The sequence below is a fragment of the Pseudorca crassidens genome, chromosome 2 (genome assembly GCF_039906515.1).
Source record: "Pseudorca crassidens isolate mPseCra1 chromosome 2, mPseCra1.hap1, whole genome shotgun sequence".
NCBI lineage: Eukaryota > Metazoa > Chordata > Mammalia > Artiodactyla > Delphinidae > Pseudorca > Pseudorca crassidens.
In genome coordinates this window covers 97139766-97158924 of record NC_090297.1, presented here as the reverse complement: position 1 = coordinate 97158924, position 19159 = coordinate 97139766, and the positions used below count along the sequence as shown (strand labels likewise).

The following is a 19159-nucleotide window of genomic DNA, read 5'->3' as shown; positions in this document are numbered from 1 at the left end:
AGTCTAAGGCCTTTGTTGAGACTGGGCGTCACAACCCAACGTCTCCCTCTGCCGAGTTTTGCTCCCTTTTCTTCCCTTCTACAGATACTGATCCCTAATAAACTTCAGGCACACCAAAGTCCATCTCAAGAGTCTGCTTCCCAGGGAACCCAATCTGTGACAATGAGTTTCATTTATTAGAAGTGCTGTTGGATATGAGGAGAAGCCAAACTGCAAAGTTAAGAAATGAATGGTGAGAAAATGTAACAAGCCAAGAATAGGCAACTCGTTCAAGTAGTTTTGCTTTCACAGATAGGATGATCAGAACCAAGACAGTATTAAGGGCTCACCACTCTGCCCCCTCTTTAGTATGGGAAATATTTGACTGAAAGATAAATGCCAGTTACACACACAGGATTCGACATCGCTAAAATTAACCTTTAACAAAGAATGAACAGTAGTTAAAAAGTATTACGTTCTGTATCAGAACATCAAGATCTTTCATCAGTACTAGCTGATTAAGGAGTTAGGAGAATGAGTACCCAGCATTTTTAAAAAACCAACTTGGCTACCATACATCAATCTCCTAAATTTGAGCCAGTTTACCTTTTTACTGCCTCTAGCTGATAAAACTGGATCTCCTAAACCACTCCTCCCACAACTTCCTTCTAGTCCCAGCTGAAGCCAGAGACTTAACCTGTTCCTCAGATAAGAGATTTTAACAGCGGGAATCAAGAGACTTCTGCAAAGTTTTTCTCTGGAGATCCAAATAAAGGTGCCAAAAAGTAAGTCTATATGGGGAATTAAACTTTTAGAGAATCAAGTAGTTAACTATATGACAATAAGTAATTTCGAGCGAGAATTAATGGTGGGGTGGAGAGAGAGATTAGGTTAAATCTCGAGGCAAAGCTTCAAGAAAGGAAAAAAACCAAGAAACCCTCAGGAAGTAGCAATAATACAGGCGCTTGCCACAGGCAGGCGTCTAAAATTTTCTCACGCCAGGAGTGCATATGGCTTCAAAAGAGCGCTCCGATGTCTTTTAAAGCACTGGCGGCAGAGGAAACTTACACTAGCGGCGAATACAAAGGCAGAAACTTTGCGATTGACCCCGGAAACATTTTATTTTGCGTAGGTATCTGGAGAATTTTCTTTGGCGATTCGTTACTTGATCCGGAAGAAGAGACAGCAAACATCACCTGCGATTGGATCGCAGCATAAGGGCGGGGCGTTAGCGAGCCATTCACCTTGGCGACCGGATGTGGCGATACCGGAAGCTGCTAGGCTGAGCTTTGCTCTCGCTGGCGGCCTCGGTGGGCGGGGTCGGCCGAGCCCGTCTGGCTTGGTCTTCACCACTGACCCGGCACCGATAGGGGCGGCACCATTAAGGCCACGCCTCCCGCGCTGATTCCCGGTGACTCTGGAGCGATGTACTAGGCGCTGAGGCGGAGACTCAGGGCTGTTTTCTCAGAGGTTAGGGACGGACCCGCCCCGTCAGCCTCTTCGATTCTTCCGGTTTCTGGTGGCTGCGCCGCCTCCATCCGAAGCCTGAGGATACGCCCTCTCGAGAGCCCGCCGTCGCTCTCCTTTCAGCTTCTAACCTCTCTGAGCTGCTACGGGGCAACTCCATCCCTACATTCTCTCTCTCTGGTTCTCGCCACTTGGAGGACCTCGGCCCCGACACTGCCCCCTTTCCTGGATGTACTGGTCCCTTCCACTCCTCTAAAATGTCCAATAACCTACAGAGGGTCTTCCTGAAACCTACAGAGGAAAAGTCAGGCAACGCCTCGCACTGGTAAGTACCGGTTTCGAATCTCCCTCGACATGGCCGCACCTCGCCCGTCTCTTAGCAGGATGTCGAGTCGGCCGTCGTTTCCTGACGTTCTGCAATTCAGATGCCTTTGATCCCGCTGGGTGAGCACTCCAGGGGAAGTTCGCGGCAGTTTGGCACTTAGAGCCCTTAGAGCACATCCCTGTCGGAAACGTAAAACCTCTTCAGAGCCTGACGCAGTCAGCCTCTGCCCTGGCTCCGCAGGACTCCAGCGTCTGAAGTTTCATAGGCTGACAGAGTAGATCTCCACGGGAGAGGAAAATCAACATGGCCGGCGCGCCTGTGTGAGCAAAATCTTCTGGAAGATTCTCGCGCACTCGCAGAAAAACACGCAGCAATCCGCGCGGATTAGCAAGTGCAGCTCAGGTGGCGCTGGACCTTCAGGGAAAGTAACTGTAATTTAAGAGAGTTAGTGAGAAGGAAAGGACATATTTTTGTGTAATTGATAAGAGTATATGAATATAGAAACCGAAAAATTGTTCTGGAATAAGGGAATCGATTTTTTTAAAATTTCGAATAATAGCTTTATTTGAAGATAAAGAAAAGTGAAGATAGAGAAATTATCATGTAAAGTTAATCCCTTCGAACAGCATATTCGAAGCAGGTGTAATGAGAATGTCGTCTCGAATTGGATGTTTATGTAGAGGAACTACATTTGTCGGGGGAGATTCGAGTATTTCTTAGACACTTATTTGTAAATTTAGACAATAGTTTATCACTAACTCAGTGGTTTTTTTAAGCTCATATTAATCAAGAAGAAATAAAACTGGAACAAAATTGTTTGCTAAGGTAGAATATTTTAAGTTGTACTCTTCATGGTTTGTGGGTATATAATAAGCGGCGAGAAGAAAGTTAACGAGTCCCTGCAGAAGGAAAATGTGAAGAAGAAGGCATGGAAATGGAGATATAAAAATCATGGAAGAGCATTTATGATTGAAGAAAATCGGGCTCACTAGGTTTAATGCTAGCTTTGCTAGTTACTATTTGTGAGGCCAAGTGACCTGGTTTCCAGTCTGTAAATAAGAGCACCTAGAGGTATTTTAAGGATTAAAAGAATGAATATACTAAAATACTTAGTATAGGAAAAATAGAAAAGCATTATTTAAATGTTAGCTATTATTATTATCGTAAGGATACAACTTTACTTCTGTACAAATTTTAGCCCAGGAAGTAGGTAGTTACAAGTAGCTATAAAACCTAATTGTAATAAACACTTTAAAAAAGTATGCATAATATTCTAAAGAGAAATGGTCACCAAAAGTGTTGAGCTAAAACCATATGGAAGAACTGCCAAGAAAGAACCATTGTATTTCAGATCTTAACAAGAGCCAGCTTTTGTGCATGTATGTTTTTTGTTGGCTTATTTTTGGTGGAAGTTGAAGGGGAAGGCAGAGGTAGTGCCCTGTATAGATATGCAAAAATAGAATTAGTCTTTAATGATTGTTCATTTCTTCTATCTTGTTTTAGTACCTGGATATTTTATAACATCTGATTTACCCTAATTTAACACAATTTGTTTCAGGATTGCATTCTTTTTCAATATCAGAAATTAGACAGAGTAAGAACCTTACTTTTTGTGTATTGTGTAATTTAACTCTGTTATCCAGTTTCTACTTCTTTTGGCTATCTATATTTTTAAAACATTACAAGTTGAATTCTGTTTTAGTTACATTCATCAGTTATCTGGAGTTCGTTAACTCATTGGTTTATGCATTATTTTTTATCATTTTTGAATGCATTTATTTCTTCAAATCCTCGATTTTAAATCACATACTTAAGACATTTACAAGATGCTTTTCTGAAACAATTTGACATTTACTTTGGTTATTGATTGCATATTTGATTCTATTCTTTTTTATAAGCAACAATCTGCATGATGTCCAAATATACTTTTGCAAATAGTTGGATTAATGTCATCTCTTTAGTTTATTGGAAGCTTCATTTTCTTATATTTCTTATATTTTGATGGTATAAAATCATTTTTTTCATAAGTTTAGAATGACTATATGATTTTATTATTTTCTGTAGGTACTTGAATTTTTCTTGAGTTACTTCTTTCCTGCTGTAAAGTTTTTCAGTAATGTGATACAGAATGTTTATTGTTTAAAAAGTATCTCTTCATCAGTGCATAAAATGTAAAACCCAAATTTAATCTTATAATACAAAGGAAAAATCTGGAAGATATTTGTGACAGTAAACATTAAGTTTATTTAGATTTGGACTTCATATGCAAAGAGCAAAGCAGGAGTCAGAATGGTACAGTAGAGTTACAAAGACCTTGGTAGAGTTACAGAAACAAGGTAGAGTTACAGAGACCTAGGTTCATATGCTGCGTCACCACTTATTATCTGTATCGTTCAAACATTTGGTTAAAAAACGTTCACTGAGTGCCTGCTATGTGACAGACTGTGCTAAATTGAGAGGCTGACTAAAGAGTAGGATATGGGCCATGCCCATGAAAAACCTTAAGTCTGGAGGTGGATATGATGTAATACACTTTTTAATAGTGTTATGTACAGGATGATGCTGTGAGGGCATACAGAAAGGGAATTGTAGGAAAGGTTTCTGGAGTGGCTGAGTTGGGGAATGGAAGTATCAGCTATCCAATTAAAGATGAATGCAGGCTATGCCAGGAAGAGGGAATTGATTAAAAAAAAACAGCAGTATGACTTATTACTAGTAATAAGTGGGATAAATAGAGAGCTCTTAAGGGTTTGCTGAGAAGATTAGACTTCATCTGTTGGAGAGCCTTCAGAGGATTTTAAGAAAAGAACTGTCATGGTCAGGTGTCGTTTTAGGTAACTGATGGCAGTGTGGATTTGGGGGTGAGGGGTCAGGCATATAAGGATTCTATTTCAGTTGTCCTTTCAGATACTCAGAGAGCCTGCACTAGCTAATGTAGAGCAAGGGTTGGATTCAAAGAAATATAGAAAGGAAAATAGGCAGACCTTGTCAGTGAACTGGCATGAAGAAAAGTGGATCAATTATGATGCCAATTTTCTGGGTAGATATTGGTAAATTAATTGAGGTTAGGAACACACCAAGAAAGCAATCAGTGAGATATTTGAATCTGAAACTCAGGCAGGGTCAGAGCTGAAAATAGAGAGTGATAGACCGTTGGCTTCTATCTGCCTTTGACCTTTTGTTCTTAAATAGGGAGCTAAAATGGGTGTCCTCAGCAGGGGGCTTGGTTTGGTTAGACAGATAATGTTTCATTGTCAGTTCAGTGTGCATTTAGTTTTGTACAGTGTAAGTGTTATTATCTTAGCTTTTGTGATTTGTGTGTGTGTGTGTGTGTGTGTGTACGTGTACGTGTACGAGAGGCAGAGAGAGACACACATACCATAAGGCTAACTGAGATCTATTTCTCATTAATCTCTCAGTTTATTCATGAATTTTTGGGACCCTGTTATATTAGGGTTATGCTAAAGTAAATACAAGAAAATGCATGGGATTGCCCAAGAAAGCATGTCTCTGAATAAGTTATTTAATATTACTAAATCTTCATTTTCTCAACTATAAAATAGGAATGGCAATACCTACCTTGTTGGACTGTTTATTAGGGTTAGAGTTAATGACAACTGTTTACAATAACATATCTATTATGTATATAATATTATATGGTAAATATTATCATATATATTATTACATTATGTACTTGTGTATGTTATGTATGTACATAATGTTGAATCAGAGAGAGTAAGATGGAAGAAAGTCTCTTAGCAGTTGAAAATTTTGCAAAATTATCTACGAAATGTTCAGTAACCTGCAAAATTTTTATCATTCCATATCTAATCTGTAAATGCTTCACTCAAAATTAGAATAGTCAAAAATGTCAGAAGTTATATAATATTATAAGTATGTTTAATATATCTTTTATTAAATTTCTCACATTTTCAAAAGATTATCTGATTCATTTACTTGTTCTTGAACACCAATTATATATTTTTGTGGAAGATGATATCTAGCTTATATTGGGAGCTTATTAGAGTCCCAACCAGTTATAGCAAACCTTTACAAATGAAGAAAGATTCAAAGAGGTTAAGTAAATTTACCAAAGTCAATCAACTAATAATTGGAAGAGCCAGGATTAGAAGCCCAGAATCTTTCTAATGTATTCCTGTGTTCTCTTTTAAAGCCTTAAACTGTATTAGTTTTCCAGTGTAGTTTCTCAGTTCACATCCTAGTTGGTTTAAAGTAATTAGCATGTTGATTACTCTTCTTTTTAAGTGACCTAACCAGAGCATGGGATGCAAAGTCCGGTTTTAGTTTTAGTTCTAACCTTAACTAACAGAATATGATCTTTAAGAAAACAGAATCTTTATAGGGTTTTAGTATGTTAAGTGGAAGATCTCTTCTATAACTGAAAAATATATATATTGATTGAAGAAGTATGAATTTCACCCTGATTCATCACTTCTTTCCTTAGCATTCTGCATTTCAGTTTAATTTTTAGAACTCATTCCATTTGTTACTAGGAAATCACAGACTTTTTTAAAATCAGAGTTTGTAGGATTCAATTCAGCCAATATTGTCTACAGTGTGCCAGTTGCTCTATTAGGTGTAGAGAATATAGATATGAATAGAATAACCTACCCTTAAGGAATTTATGGTCTCTGGTAGATTGTATGAATCTCTACTGATATACTGACATAGAAGAAACTGTATTTTCCTTCCCTTTTTTGGAGGGGAAATGAAGAAGAGAGGAAAAATCCATGATTAGATTTGAAGAGTTTGTGCAATATAAATGTTTTTATAAAGCGGAAATATAGGGGCCATATAATAAAGTATGTGAATGAAGTATCAGAATTCTGTGTGATTTGTTTAACTAATATGCCAATTAAAATGTGTTTGCCCCATGCAAATAATTAATTATAAAAGCGTGTGTTCTGCTCTGTTGAAGCTTCTAATGTGTTAACCAGGTGTTACTGACAAATGAAGTACATAAACTAAATGAGACTAAACATTAAAGGTATTGAGACATTTCAATATATTTGAAATGTTTGAAAGAGCTGCCTTATTTTTTATATAATTTTTTGAGGGCCTACTGTGCCTGGTATTGGAAGAACAGTTACAAAATAAATGATATAGTCTCTGACCATAATGGGTTTCAAGCTCACTGAGGAAAAAAAATACTTTACTAATTTTTTAAAATTAACTAATAGATCAAAGGCCTTATAGAAGGCATTATGTAACTCCTAGCATTAGTGGCACCAATGAGAGTGCTTTAGGGATTCCAACTTGGAAGAAATTAATATGAGTTTGAGTGACTAGCAGATATTTCGTGGAGAAGATGGATTGATCCTCAGTTTATAACTATGTTTTAAATTGTTAGAGAAGAAAAAAAAAACCTTAAAGAATGCTTAGAGTAAATAATGTACATAAGACAATCCAGAATAGTAGAGACCTTTCTGGTAGGACCAGAGATTTTATGCTGAGATGTTCTAGGTGGTACTATTGTAGAGATTGGTTGGGGCTAGATTGTAGATGATTTTCATGTCAGGCTGAATTGGCAATGATGAATTACTGAAACTTTGAGCAAGGAGGTAACAGGATGAAAACAATGATTTAGTCTGCCAGAGATACATAATGATAATGGCCACAGTCAGAAAAATGAGTTTAAAAGTCAGAGCCAAACACAGGAATGAGATAATGAGGACTAGATACAAGGTGATGCGGGTCTGATGTAGCAAGTAGAAGTGGCAAAGGTGAAGAAAGAGAATATGAGTAAGAGCTGTAAAAAAGAAAAAAAAAACTTTATGGACTTGGTGATTCATTCAGTATACATTTATTGAATGTTTATCCTTTGTAAGCATCTATACAAAGTACTATGGGTGAATTAAAGATGAATAAAGAGGGTGGTAAAGATAGAGATTACGAGGTGATTTAAGACCTAAGTGACCTGGAAAACAGTAGTGCTGACCCATGACTGGATGGTAAGATAGAGTAGTAGTTTTCAGTACAGAGTAATTTTAACTTTAAAGTAATGGTATTAAAAGTGAAAATGTTTGGTCAGACATCACAAATATGGAATTGAGGTCAATATTAGGGGATAGAATAAAAGGATATAACGTGAGAGTCATCATTGCAGAAGAGATAGTTGAAGGTAATAGTTGAAGCTTTGAACTATTACCTTGGTGCACTCTTTAAGGAAGAATGCCTTTTTTAAATTTTATTTTTTTATTGAAGTATGGTTGATTTACAAAGGAAGAATGTGTTAAAGAAGAAACAGGGTCAAGAACTGTACTTTGGGGAGAAGTCATAGTTGGATACTTAAAATGCAGAAAATGAATAAGAAAGGGAACATTAAGAAAGACAAGAAATATTGTACACAATGGAAATCGTAGTAGAAAGAGGTTCAAGATGGAGGGATAATTAACTACCAGTGCTAATTTCAGCAGAGAGCACCTAGGGAATGAGTATAGAGTAAAGCCAGATTTAACTGTGTGGACATATTTCATAATCTTTGAGAATAAGGTGTCATAGAATAATGGGAAAGAAAATAGATTGCAGAAGACAGTGGGCTTCAAGACAACTTTTTGGCATATCAGTGACAGAAAGTTGGTAGATGGTCCTAATTATGGTTCATTAATACCATCTACCAACTTTCTGTCACTGAACTTGGCACCCACATCCCAATCTTCTCTCTAATCCTACATAACTTTAGCATCTGTGTGGATAACCTCTTTGTCACCTGGTCTTTCAGTACAAAGATCTTTTTCCTCAGTGTTTTCTCCATTCTATCACCAGCTATCCACTTCTGTAGTTCTTGTTATCAGATGAAATTGCTGCATCTACAAAATTCTTGATTTAGGCATCCTGCTTTCCAAACACCAGTTCCTATATTTTAGCTTAGTTGTTTAAGTATTCCCACTCTGACTGTTCTTTATCTGGCCCTCAGTCCATTCCCTTTATTTTCTCCCTATACATTAGCCTTTTATGTTCTCATTTCCTTCCCATCTAGTATAGTTTCTATATTTCATCATTTGGTAATTTTTTTCAGTACCCTAAAATCTTTTGCTCCTCTTTGATTTTTGTTATACCCTTCTGAAGCCACCCCAGTCTTGGATGAACTCAGTGATTTACTTTCTCTGCCTATACCTGGTGAAACAGGGAGACTCTCATGAGCACAGGTTGGTATTACTATGAATTCATGATCATTACCTATCTCCCTGGGCCATCAACCCTGCCTGATGACTGATATTTTCTGAGGTCAGCTTATTTTTTCACAAAGACTGTTTCAAATCTTTTTGATTATCCTCAAATCTCTCCCTGTTTTTGCTCTTCTTAGCAATTGATGTCATATCCTTATTTCATAGTGCAAGTAAAAGCCACTAGATCAGAATTACCTCAACCTTCTAACACCAAAGCTTTAAATTTACCTGCAAATGCACCTAACCTCTCTTCCAGTTCCAATGAAAGGACATACTTCTCCAGCTCTCTTTAAGGTTCAGTCCCTTCAGCTGTCTTATGGTCTCAATTTCCTACCTCCTTTTCAAACTTTACATTATTAATTACCCCTCTTTCTCCTTTATTACCAGTCTCTTCCTTTCGTTGACTCACATGAGCATTTATGCTCTAGTTCACCTAACATTAAAAAAAAAAAGAAAAAAAGAAAAGATCTTTTCTTTGACCCCATTTAATTTCCAGCTGCTTTCCAGTTTTTCTCTTCCTCTTACAGTCAAAGTTCATAAAAGAGTTGTCTATCCTTTTTGTCTTCATATTCACTCCTACCAACTTCTTTCCTCACCAAACTGCTCTTTTAAAGCCATCAATGATCCTCATGCCCTTAATTCCAGTATACATTTTAAACCTGCATCCTACTTGGCCTCTCAGAAACTTTCAATAGAATTGCCCAATTTTTTTGAAACTCTCTCTTCCTTTGGCTTCCATTGCATCAGAATCTCTTGATTTTCTTTCTACCACTCAAAGAAAGTGGGAAGCTGATGAAATGTTTTAAGCTGGGAAGGGCTGGCATTAGAGTGCTGAGTAATTTTAAAAGGAGATGGTAGACTGAAGAAAAGACCAGTTATGAAGCTACCATAATAGACCAAGCCAGAGATGGACTAGAGTGGGAACAATTGATTTGTAAACGATTGAATAGGTCAAGAGAAATTTAGGAGTTAATATCAACAGGATTTTGTGATAGGTTGAATACAGATGGTAAGAAAGTTGGAATTACTTGTTCAGATTTAGGCATCTAAGATAGTTCAGATGCCATTTACTGAAGGAAGAACACTGGAAAAGACCATGTTGAGTTTTAGGTGCATTTGAGATTCTGAATGGAAATGTCAAGAGGGAAGTTGGACATATAAGCCTGAATCTCAAAGGAGCTAAGATATAACTATTTGAATTGTTGATATATAAATGGTAGTTTAGTTGAAATCATGCATATAGAATAAATCATCTGGGGGAAAGCTTACAGAGTAAGAAGAGAATAATTTACTCTAAGCTTTGGTGAATTCCAACATTTTAAGGTTGATTCAAGCAGAATGAGTTGGCAAAGAAGACTGAGGAGTCACTACAGGGATAGAAGTATGTCATATCTAGGAAACCTTGGGAAGAAAATGTTTAAAGAAAAGGAGTGAGCATTTTTGTACTCTTCCAAGTACATCATTTATCTCAATAAAAATTGCCTATTTACATGTCCATGTACCCAGCATTTTAAGTTCTTTTAGGGATTGTGGGTTGAACTAGTTTAGAGGCTAGCAAACATTTTCTGTAAAGGACCAGATAGTAAATGTTTAGACTTTATAGGCCATGTGATCTTTGCTGCAACTACTTAACTCTGTTGTTGCAGCAGAAAGCAGCCATGTACAATACATAAAAAATGTGTGTGACTGTGTACTAATAAAACTTTATTTATGGATACAGAGTTTTGAAACTCATAATTTTCATATATCACAAAATGTTATTTTTGTGATTTTTTTAAATTAAAATATAAAGACCATTCTTAGCTTGTGTACTATACAAAAACAGGGAGAGGGCCAGACTTGGCCCCAGGCTGTAGCTTACTGAGCTACATAACTGAGTCTGGTGCCTAAACCATAACAGACACTCAGTAAATTTTGGTTTAATAAATTAAGTTCTGATCCAGTTTATATTTGCTTTTTGGGGGATAGGGAGGAGGTGAAGGTGAGTTTTCTTCTTCAACCTGTCAAAGCAAGAATTCATACTTTTCTTTATGTTTATACTTCTTTAGAGATTAACTTTTAATTTATTGAAAGTAAATATAACATTTTGAAGTGCTATCAAAGGGCCAGAAAACTTTTAAATATTTATAAGTATATAATTATGTTATTTGGGGTTGCAAAAAGGTAAAACTAAATCCAGTGCTTTCTAAGATGCATAGAATTTTTGGCTTTGATTTGTATTAATACCTGAAGCTTTAAAAACACCTATAGGCAGAAAAACACACCTTTACACTACTGAGAATTCTAATTATTATTATTTTTCATTCTTAAATTTTTTTCATTTAATCTTAGCCATGTAAGGCCATATTGGGTCTATAGGACATGGACTCTGTACCCATATTGCTGGAATTTAGTATGAGAGACAATATGTAGACCAGTGGAAAAAATCCATTAATATATGATGACAACTTATGATATGTACCATGAAGGAAACTAACAGATGTAATATTATTACCTGTGAAGGAAGAGCAAGGGTAGTTAAGGTGGCCAGAGAATGTATCCTCTGGGAAGTATCATTTATGTTGAGAGTTGAGTATATGGGTGGGTGAAGAATAAGTAGCATGTGTGACTACCCTGAGTCCCATGAGGGTTTAGTATTTTCCAAGAACTGAAGGATGGTTTCAGGATAACTTGAGGTGTCTGCATTTAAGTAATCTACAAATAATTGATTGTACAAACAGATACAGATTAGTATTGGATTTTTTAAAAAAAATCAGATAATCTGTGCTAAGTAATAGCTAATAACTTTTAATAGAATCAAAATAGGCTAAGTTAAAAAAATTATTGACTTCCAGTGTATTCCACATTCACTGAAAACCATTCAGCTGAAATGATGTTGCTATTATAAATATGGGTTGACTGACAATTGGAACTAATATGAGTAATTGCCATACTAAGAGCTATTTTACACCAAACATCAAACATGCTGGAACAATAAATCAAAGAAGAAACTAGTTCCTACATGAGTAACTCAGTTTAGTCTCCAGAAATGTGGCAAACTAAGGTATCATCTTAAGAGATGCCTTAAGCAAAAGAATGGCTGACAGTAGAACTTGTCATTATCAGTGGGAAGAATACAGAACAGATTGGGTGGGGGGAGAAAAAAGTGAGGGAAATAGAATAAGCATAAATGGAGGTAAAATAAGAATCCTGGTCAATAATAGTAAAGGAGAAGGACTAGAGGAAAGAATTTAAGGAAAAGAAGGAAGGATGCTAATAGTTTAAGAGGAGCATATTCTAGTAGCTGAAATTTTATACAGGGTAAAACTTAGAAAAGTCTACTTTTAGGAATAAATGCTAATATCTTATACCCATTGCCTAATCATGTGAGGAGATCTATATCAAAGCTGACCATACCTTTGATTATCTCTTCTACTTCTTCAAACTCTTTCTTTTGCAGTATTTCACTTTGAAAACTCAAAGTGACAAATTACATACTTATGTTATTATATTTTATAAATTTTTATTTTTAAAACATAGTGTTTGCAAATACTTGTTTTTAAATAAAATGTATATACCATGTAGTATGTTGTATTTATTTACTCGATGTTCTTTTAAGTGTTTCAGGCTGCATGTACCAAGTAGTTCAGACGATTGGCTCGGATGGAAAAAATCTTCTGCAATTACTTCCAATTCCTAATTCCTCTGGAAATCTTATACCACTAGTTCAATCTACAGTCATGTCTGATGCTTTGAAAGGGAATACAGGAAATCCAGTTCAAGTTACTTTTCAGACTCAGATTTCCAGCTCCTCCACAAGTGCATCAGTTCAATTGCCCATTTTTCAGCCAGCCAGTTCTTCAAACTATTTTCTTACAAGAACAGTAGACACAGCAGAAAAAGTTAGAGTTACTTCTGTGGGAACTGAAAATTTTACCTCATCAGTTTCTAAAGTTCAGAGGCATGGTGTGAAAATTGATGGACTCACCATGCAAACGTTTGCTGTTTCTCCCTCCTCAACACAAAATGATTCATCTTATATTTTAGTAAATACCCAGAGTCTTCCAATGACTGTGAAGTCTCCGGTTTTGCCTTCTGGGCATCATTTACAGATTCCAGCCCATGCTGAAGTGAAATCTGTACCAGCGTCTTCATTGCCTCCTTCAGTTCAGCAAAAGATACTTGCAACTGCAACCACAAGTACCTCAGGAACAGTTGAGGCCTCCCAAATACCAACTGTTATTTATGTATCTCCTGTAAATACAGTGAAAAATGTAGTTACCAAGAACTTTCAAAACATTTACCCAAAACCTGTTACAGAAATAGCAAAGCCAATGATACTAAACACCACACAGATTCCAATGAATGTTGCTAAAGAGACACAATTAAAAGGTGGTCAGCATTCTCAAGCTGCTCCAGTGAAATGGATTTTTCAAGAGAATCTACAGCCTTGCACTCCATCTCTTGTTCCTGTTAAATCTTCAAATAATGTGGCTTCAAAGATTTTAAAAACTTTTGTAGATAGGAAAAGTTTGGGAGATAATACTGTAAATTTGCCACCATTGAGTACCATCAGTCCTAGTGGGACACAATCCAAAAGTATGCCTATTAAAGATAATGCTTTGGTTATGTTTAATGGGAAAGTCTATCTATTGGCTAAAAAGGGGACAGATGTTTTGCCATCACAAATTGACCAAGAGAATTCTGTTTCTCCTGATATTCCACCAAGAAAAGATACATCACAGATAGTAAGTTCAAGTCCAGTCACAGAAATATCCAGAGAGGTTGTAAGTATTGTTTTGGCTAAAAGTAAATCTTCCCAGATGGAGACAAAATCACTTTCAAATACCCAGCTTGCTTCCATGGCCAATCTAAGGGCAGAGAAGAATAAGAAAGTGGAGAAACCATCTCTTTCTACCCCAAACCCACATAGTATGAACCAATCCATTAACTACTTAAAGCACAGTAAGACTTTATTCTCAAAGCCAGACTTTCCAGATGGATTTAGTACAGGACAAAATTCCCCCAGAAAAGGAAATATCATCCACAGCATAGAGAAAATAAGTTCCTCTGTTGATGCAACAACTGTTACTTCACAACAGTGTGTTTTCAGAGACCAAGAACCAAAGGTAATTTTCCCATGTTAGGGTGTTCTTTTTATCTATGTATATAGAAAATTTTTCTTTCTTAATTCTCAAAGTTAGTTATCTATGATACCTCTCTTTCCCTCCTCTCCCATCCTCCTCTTCATCACACACATACCATACGCACATGAATGCTTAATTAAGTCAAAGCTTTCATCTGAAGGAAATGTTTGAGGAGTGTAATAGAGAGAGCTGAAGCAGTATTTTTCTCTAGAATCATTTGGCATGCCAAGTCTTCAAAGCAAAATTAAACAAACAAATCACAGAGCAACAAGATTTAGAAGAGTTGGAGAAGGATAATGTGAATTCAAAGCTTAGTAAAATTTTGTGTGTGTGTGTGTGTGTATATATATATGTATATACATATATATATATACACACACACATACTTATCTTTGTACACATAAATACATATACATGCATACATATATACTTAAGAGCTTACTTTTAGTATATGAAGAGATTAATATTATGCACAGAGCAGTGCTGGGATTTGTTTGTTTGTTTTGTGGTGGTAGGGAGATATCTGGCAAGTTTTTTAGGTAGACGGTAGAAGGGGCAGGACATGGCTAATTAATACCTTTCAGTCATTTGTGGAAGAAGAATTTATCAACATCTTGATTGGGTTGTTTGGTTGTTTTTTGTGTTTTTAGTATACAAGTCTCCTGTTCCTCTTTTTAGTCCTTCTTTCTGAATCATTCAATTACTCAACATATCCACATAGTTATCCTTCTGTTCTACTTAAGATATGTACATGTGTAATCACTAAATATTTGTACCCACATTTTCCTTCTTAGAGGTCTACTTAATAATGTTCAGTATTTCTCCCCTTCAGTACAGAATTCAATGAACTCCAGAGATGTAAGGAGGTAAATTCTGATTAAGTACAAATTGATTAAAGCTATAAGAGTTTTCCAAAAGATGACAATTTCCAACATGATGTTATATTGATTATTTTTAACTTGTCATTAGTCTGTATTCTCATTTCATTTGTTTGAGAATTAACTACCTGTTACTTTCCTAGTACAAGAAAGTAAAATTGTAGGAGAACATTTTGGTTTTGCTCAGTTAAGTTCAGCTTTTCAAGTGTGGGTGGTAAGGCAAGAGTAATACAATCCAATCATTTAGGACTTTAAAGCATAGCATTTTAAGTAAGATGAGGTAATCACTTAGTTGCTAGTCTGATAAAATAGCTTAAGTAATTGGCAGTATTGTTTGTGTGTTTTCTTTTCCTATTTCCAGATCCAGAATGAGATGGCATCAACATTAGAAAAAGTTACTCAAGAAAGAAATGACAAGAACAATTCCCAAGGAAGAAGCAATAAGGCATCATATCTGAACAATGATGCTGAACTTAGAAAGATATTTGGTCTCACTAAAGATTTGAGCGTGTGCCTTACTCGGATTCCTCACCATTTGGGCTCTGGAGGAGGTTTTGATTCCTTTAGCTGTTTGGTGAAAAGTGATACTTACAAAGAGACAGAGTTTATAGTGAAGGAGGAAGGGAGAAAACAGGTAATAGATTTTAAAGTGTCCTTTGTAGGTACTCCAAAGATATATGAATGTATTAATTTTCTTGATTTTTTTTTAGTCTTGTGCATTAATATGAATGATAGTTGTTACCAAATTTGCATGTATATGTATTATACTAAAACAATGTTAAGAAGAACCATATATGCACAGGTAAAAATGCATCCCCAGTTAATTAAAAATGTTGCTTTAGGGAATTCCCTACCAATCTAGTGGTTAGGACTCCGAGCTCTCACTGCTGAGGGTCCCAGTTCAATTCCTGGTCAGGGAACTAAGATCCCACAAGCCACAAGGCATGGCCAAAAAAAATAAAAAAGGAAAAGAAAAGAAAAGAAATGACAGAAATGCAGGGAAAATATAAGCATGCAGATACTCACTGAAGTATTACTTTAATTTAAACATCTTAAGAAATCTACACAATAATGATGAAAATAAAATCCCTATAACTTTGCTTACTGTCATTCTACTTATAAATATTTCATTATTGTATAATATCCTGAACTTCAGATCTGAAACCGGTCAACCTTTCCCAGTGATAATCTTCCCTATGTGCCTACTCTGCAGAGGAGAAAATAAATAAATAAATTCTGTTTCTTATGCTCTTCACATATGGTTGTTAGGTTTTCATAGTAGATCAATATAGCTTCTAATATTTGACTTAAGCAGGAGTATGTGAATTATATTTTGTTGAGTTGAATTTAATGGCTAAATATTTGTATCTGCAAACTTTGTTAAATTCGAGAGCACACTATTCAGCAATAATATTTTGTTTTTCTTTTGGAATCTTACTCAACATTGCAACAGGGTTTTGGTAAGAAAAGAAAAGCAAAAACCAATAAGAAGATGGATCACACAAAGAAGAGAAGAACTGAGAGTGTTTATAACACAACTGTAAATGGAGGAACTAATGTCACCAGTTCCCAACTCGTTAGCAGTATTTTACCAACTTCAAATGTATCACACCATAACATTCTCAGAGGCTGCAACAAAACCAGGGAAGAGAAGAGATCTGAGGTAGAACACTCTACCCATGGGAATGAAGAGAAAGGCACACTGAGTTCAAATACAGCTTTTGAGCAAAGCCATTCCTTCAATAAAAACTATACTGAAGATATTTTCCCCATGACACCACCAGAGTTAGAAGAAACCATTAGAGATGAAAAAATAAGAAGACTTAAGCAGGTGCTGAGAGAAAAAGAAGCAGCTCTTGAAGAAATGCGTATGAAGATGAGCCAAAAATAATGAAATGTTGCTATATGTAAAGACCAGTGAAATAGCTGTGTTTTTTCATATACTTTTGCATTAAGTTAATTATAGATGCATTCTGAAAGTGTCTTTGAATATTAAACTTGTCTTTTCATCAGTTGATTATCAAATTTTATTTAAGGAATACAGAAAAGGTTGATTATATGACTTTTGTGAATAATCTCATGGGGTATCTGAATCTTTGTCTAGATACCTCTTTTTGGAAGGAAAAATTTTCTATTTTTCTATTACTTTAACTTGAATTCCCCAAGTTTGAATATTTGTTATTGTTTGTACATTTAGCTAAATTGCTCAGATGTTATTCCAACAATAGGTAATTATTGTGTACTTTTTAAATTATACAATCCAACAGAGGAAATCAGCTCTAAACTTAGCTTTTCCAATGGGCTTGTATATCTATATGTCTCTTTACCCATAAATGATACATTCTCGCCATTGTTGTAAGATTTTTTTTAATTTCATGAAAGAAAATGTATTATAGCAGCATTATTTAAAAATTCAAACATTTCTCAAGAGTGAGGGACATTTGTTTTATAAACTTTACAAAGTAGTTTCATATAATACAAAATGGGTTTTAGAATTCAGGCTATATAGTGTATTGTTTGCTTAAAGTGATATGTTATTATTCCTAGGCAAATGCTTCCTTTTTTTGTGGGGGGGGGGAATTTGTACATATGTGACTTGGATTGTGTGAAAAGTAAATATGAACATGGCCACATTTAATACTTTTTAAAGTGGTAAAGTGTAGTTTTTCATAATAGAGGCAGACATTTTCCTATCTGGTTATCTTTGATTTAGCGAGTTGGAGAATGGTGTAGAGATGGGGATTAAGGGGGAGGAAAGGGTTATTTTTTTAAAAAAATGATTAACAAATTCCTGGAATAGTGTTGGTCAAATAAAACCTGGACATTGGCAACAAAATAGAAAACAATAAGTCAGAAAATACTGAGAAGGAGTAGAACAAATGCAAACTGAGCATCAGCTAGATTCTCTTGCCTTTTTGGGTTTTTGTAACAGCTTTATTAAGATAATTTGTATATCATAAAGTTCACCCTTTTGAAGTGTACAACTCAGTGGTGGTTATATTCACAGAGTTGTGCAACCATCAACATGATCTAATTAGAACATTTTCATTACCTCCAAAAAACCTCATACCCATTAGCAGTCACTCCCCAGACCCTCCTTCCCCCAGCCGTTGGCAACCACCAACACTTTCTGTCTCTATAAATTTGCCTGTTTGGGATATTCATATGCATGGAATGAATCATTCAATATATGTCCCTTTGTGACTGGTTTCTTTCACTTAGCTTAATGTTTTCAAGTTTCATCTGTGTTGTGGCATGTATTAGTATGTAATTCTTTAATTGCTGAGTAATATTCCACTGTATGGATATAACACACTTTATCATTCATTTGTCTATGGACATTTTGGTTGTGTACACATTTGGCTACTAGGATGTTATGTTGCTGTGTTGCTCTGAACGTTTGGGTACATGTTTTGGTGTGGACATAATGTTTTCAAATCTCTTGGGTATATACCTAGGAGTGTAATTGCTGGTCATACCCTAACTCATTGAGGAACTGCCAAACTATTCCAGGCAGATGTTTCTCCCCCTACTCCACCAAAATGGATCTTGTTAACGACACCAGTGACTTCCATGTTGCTAGATGCAGTGGTCAATTGTCAGTCTTAATTTATCTATCAGTGGGAATATAATTTCATGAATTATTACCTCCTTTGAAAAAATTTTAAACATTTTATAAAAGAACCAGTACATGTCCATTGTGGGAAAATTGAAAATACAAACTAAAATATTAAAAATTCACTTTCCCATCAAGCTAAAACATTAAATTTGGGGGCTAGGAGATACATAGTTAAAGGCTATCAGTAAATAGATATTATTTGAAGTCATAGGTCTGGAAAACTTCACTTAGGGAAACAGTATAAACAGAGAAGTTAAAATGGTGGGCTCATGTCAGACTACATTTAAAGGTTGGAAAAAGGGCAATCTCAAATGAATTTTGAGGATTGGAAGATTATTGAATGAATTGTATTTACAAATCCTTGAATAGTGCTTGACACATAGCAATGTATCAATGTTTGTTAAATAAAATAAATTCAACTAAAATCATCCTAATAGACATGTTGCATCCATTTTCATTTCATTTCATTTTCTTACCTTCTCCTTTTGATGTTTTCTGCTTCTTTTACTATTAAGGCTTTGCTGCTCATGGAATCATCAAGCACCACATTTCTTCTGATAATAAATTCCATGGTA

The 19159-nt window shown here is 35.6% G+C and overlaps 1 protein-coding gene across 4 annotated transcripts; it reads left to right on the top strand.

Annotated features, from left to right (window-relative positions):
- Positions 1–1086: 1086 nt before the first annotated feature.
- LRIF1 (ligand dependent nuclear receptor interacting factor 1) lies at positions 1087–19018 on the top strand. 4 transcript variants are annotated; one of them, XM_067727220.1, is made up of 4 exons: positions 1087–1771; positions 12560–14069; positions 15327–15599; positions 16419–19018. In XM_067727220.1, exons 1-4 carry the CDS (start codon positions 1704–1706, stop codon positions 16854–16856), a joined length of 2289 nt encoding a protein of 762 aa, XP_067583321.1. In that variant the 5' UTR covers positions 1087–1703; the 3' UTR covers positions 16857–19018. The 4 variants fall into 4 exon arrangements, with proteins under 4 accessions (XP_067583321.1, XP_067583322.1, XP_067583320.1 ...); XM_067727221.1 differs by having other exon boundaries at positions 1097–1771; positions 12568–14069; positions 15294–15599; XM_067727219.1 differs by having other exon boundaries at positions 1097–1771; positions 15294–15599.
- Positions 19019–19159: the final 141 nt, after the last annotated feature.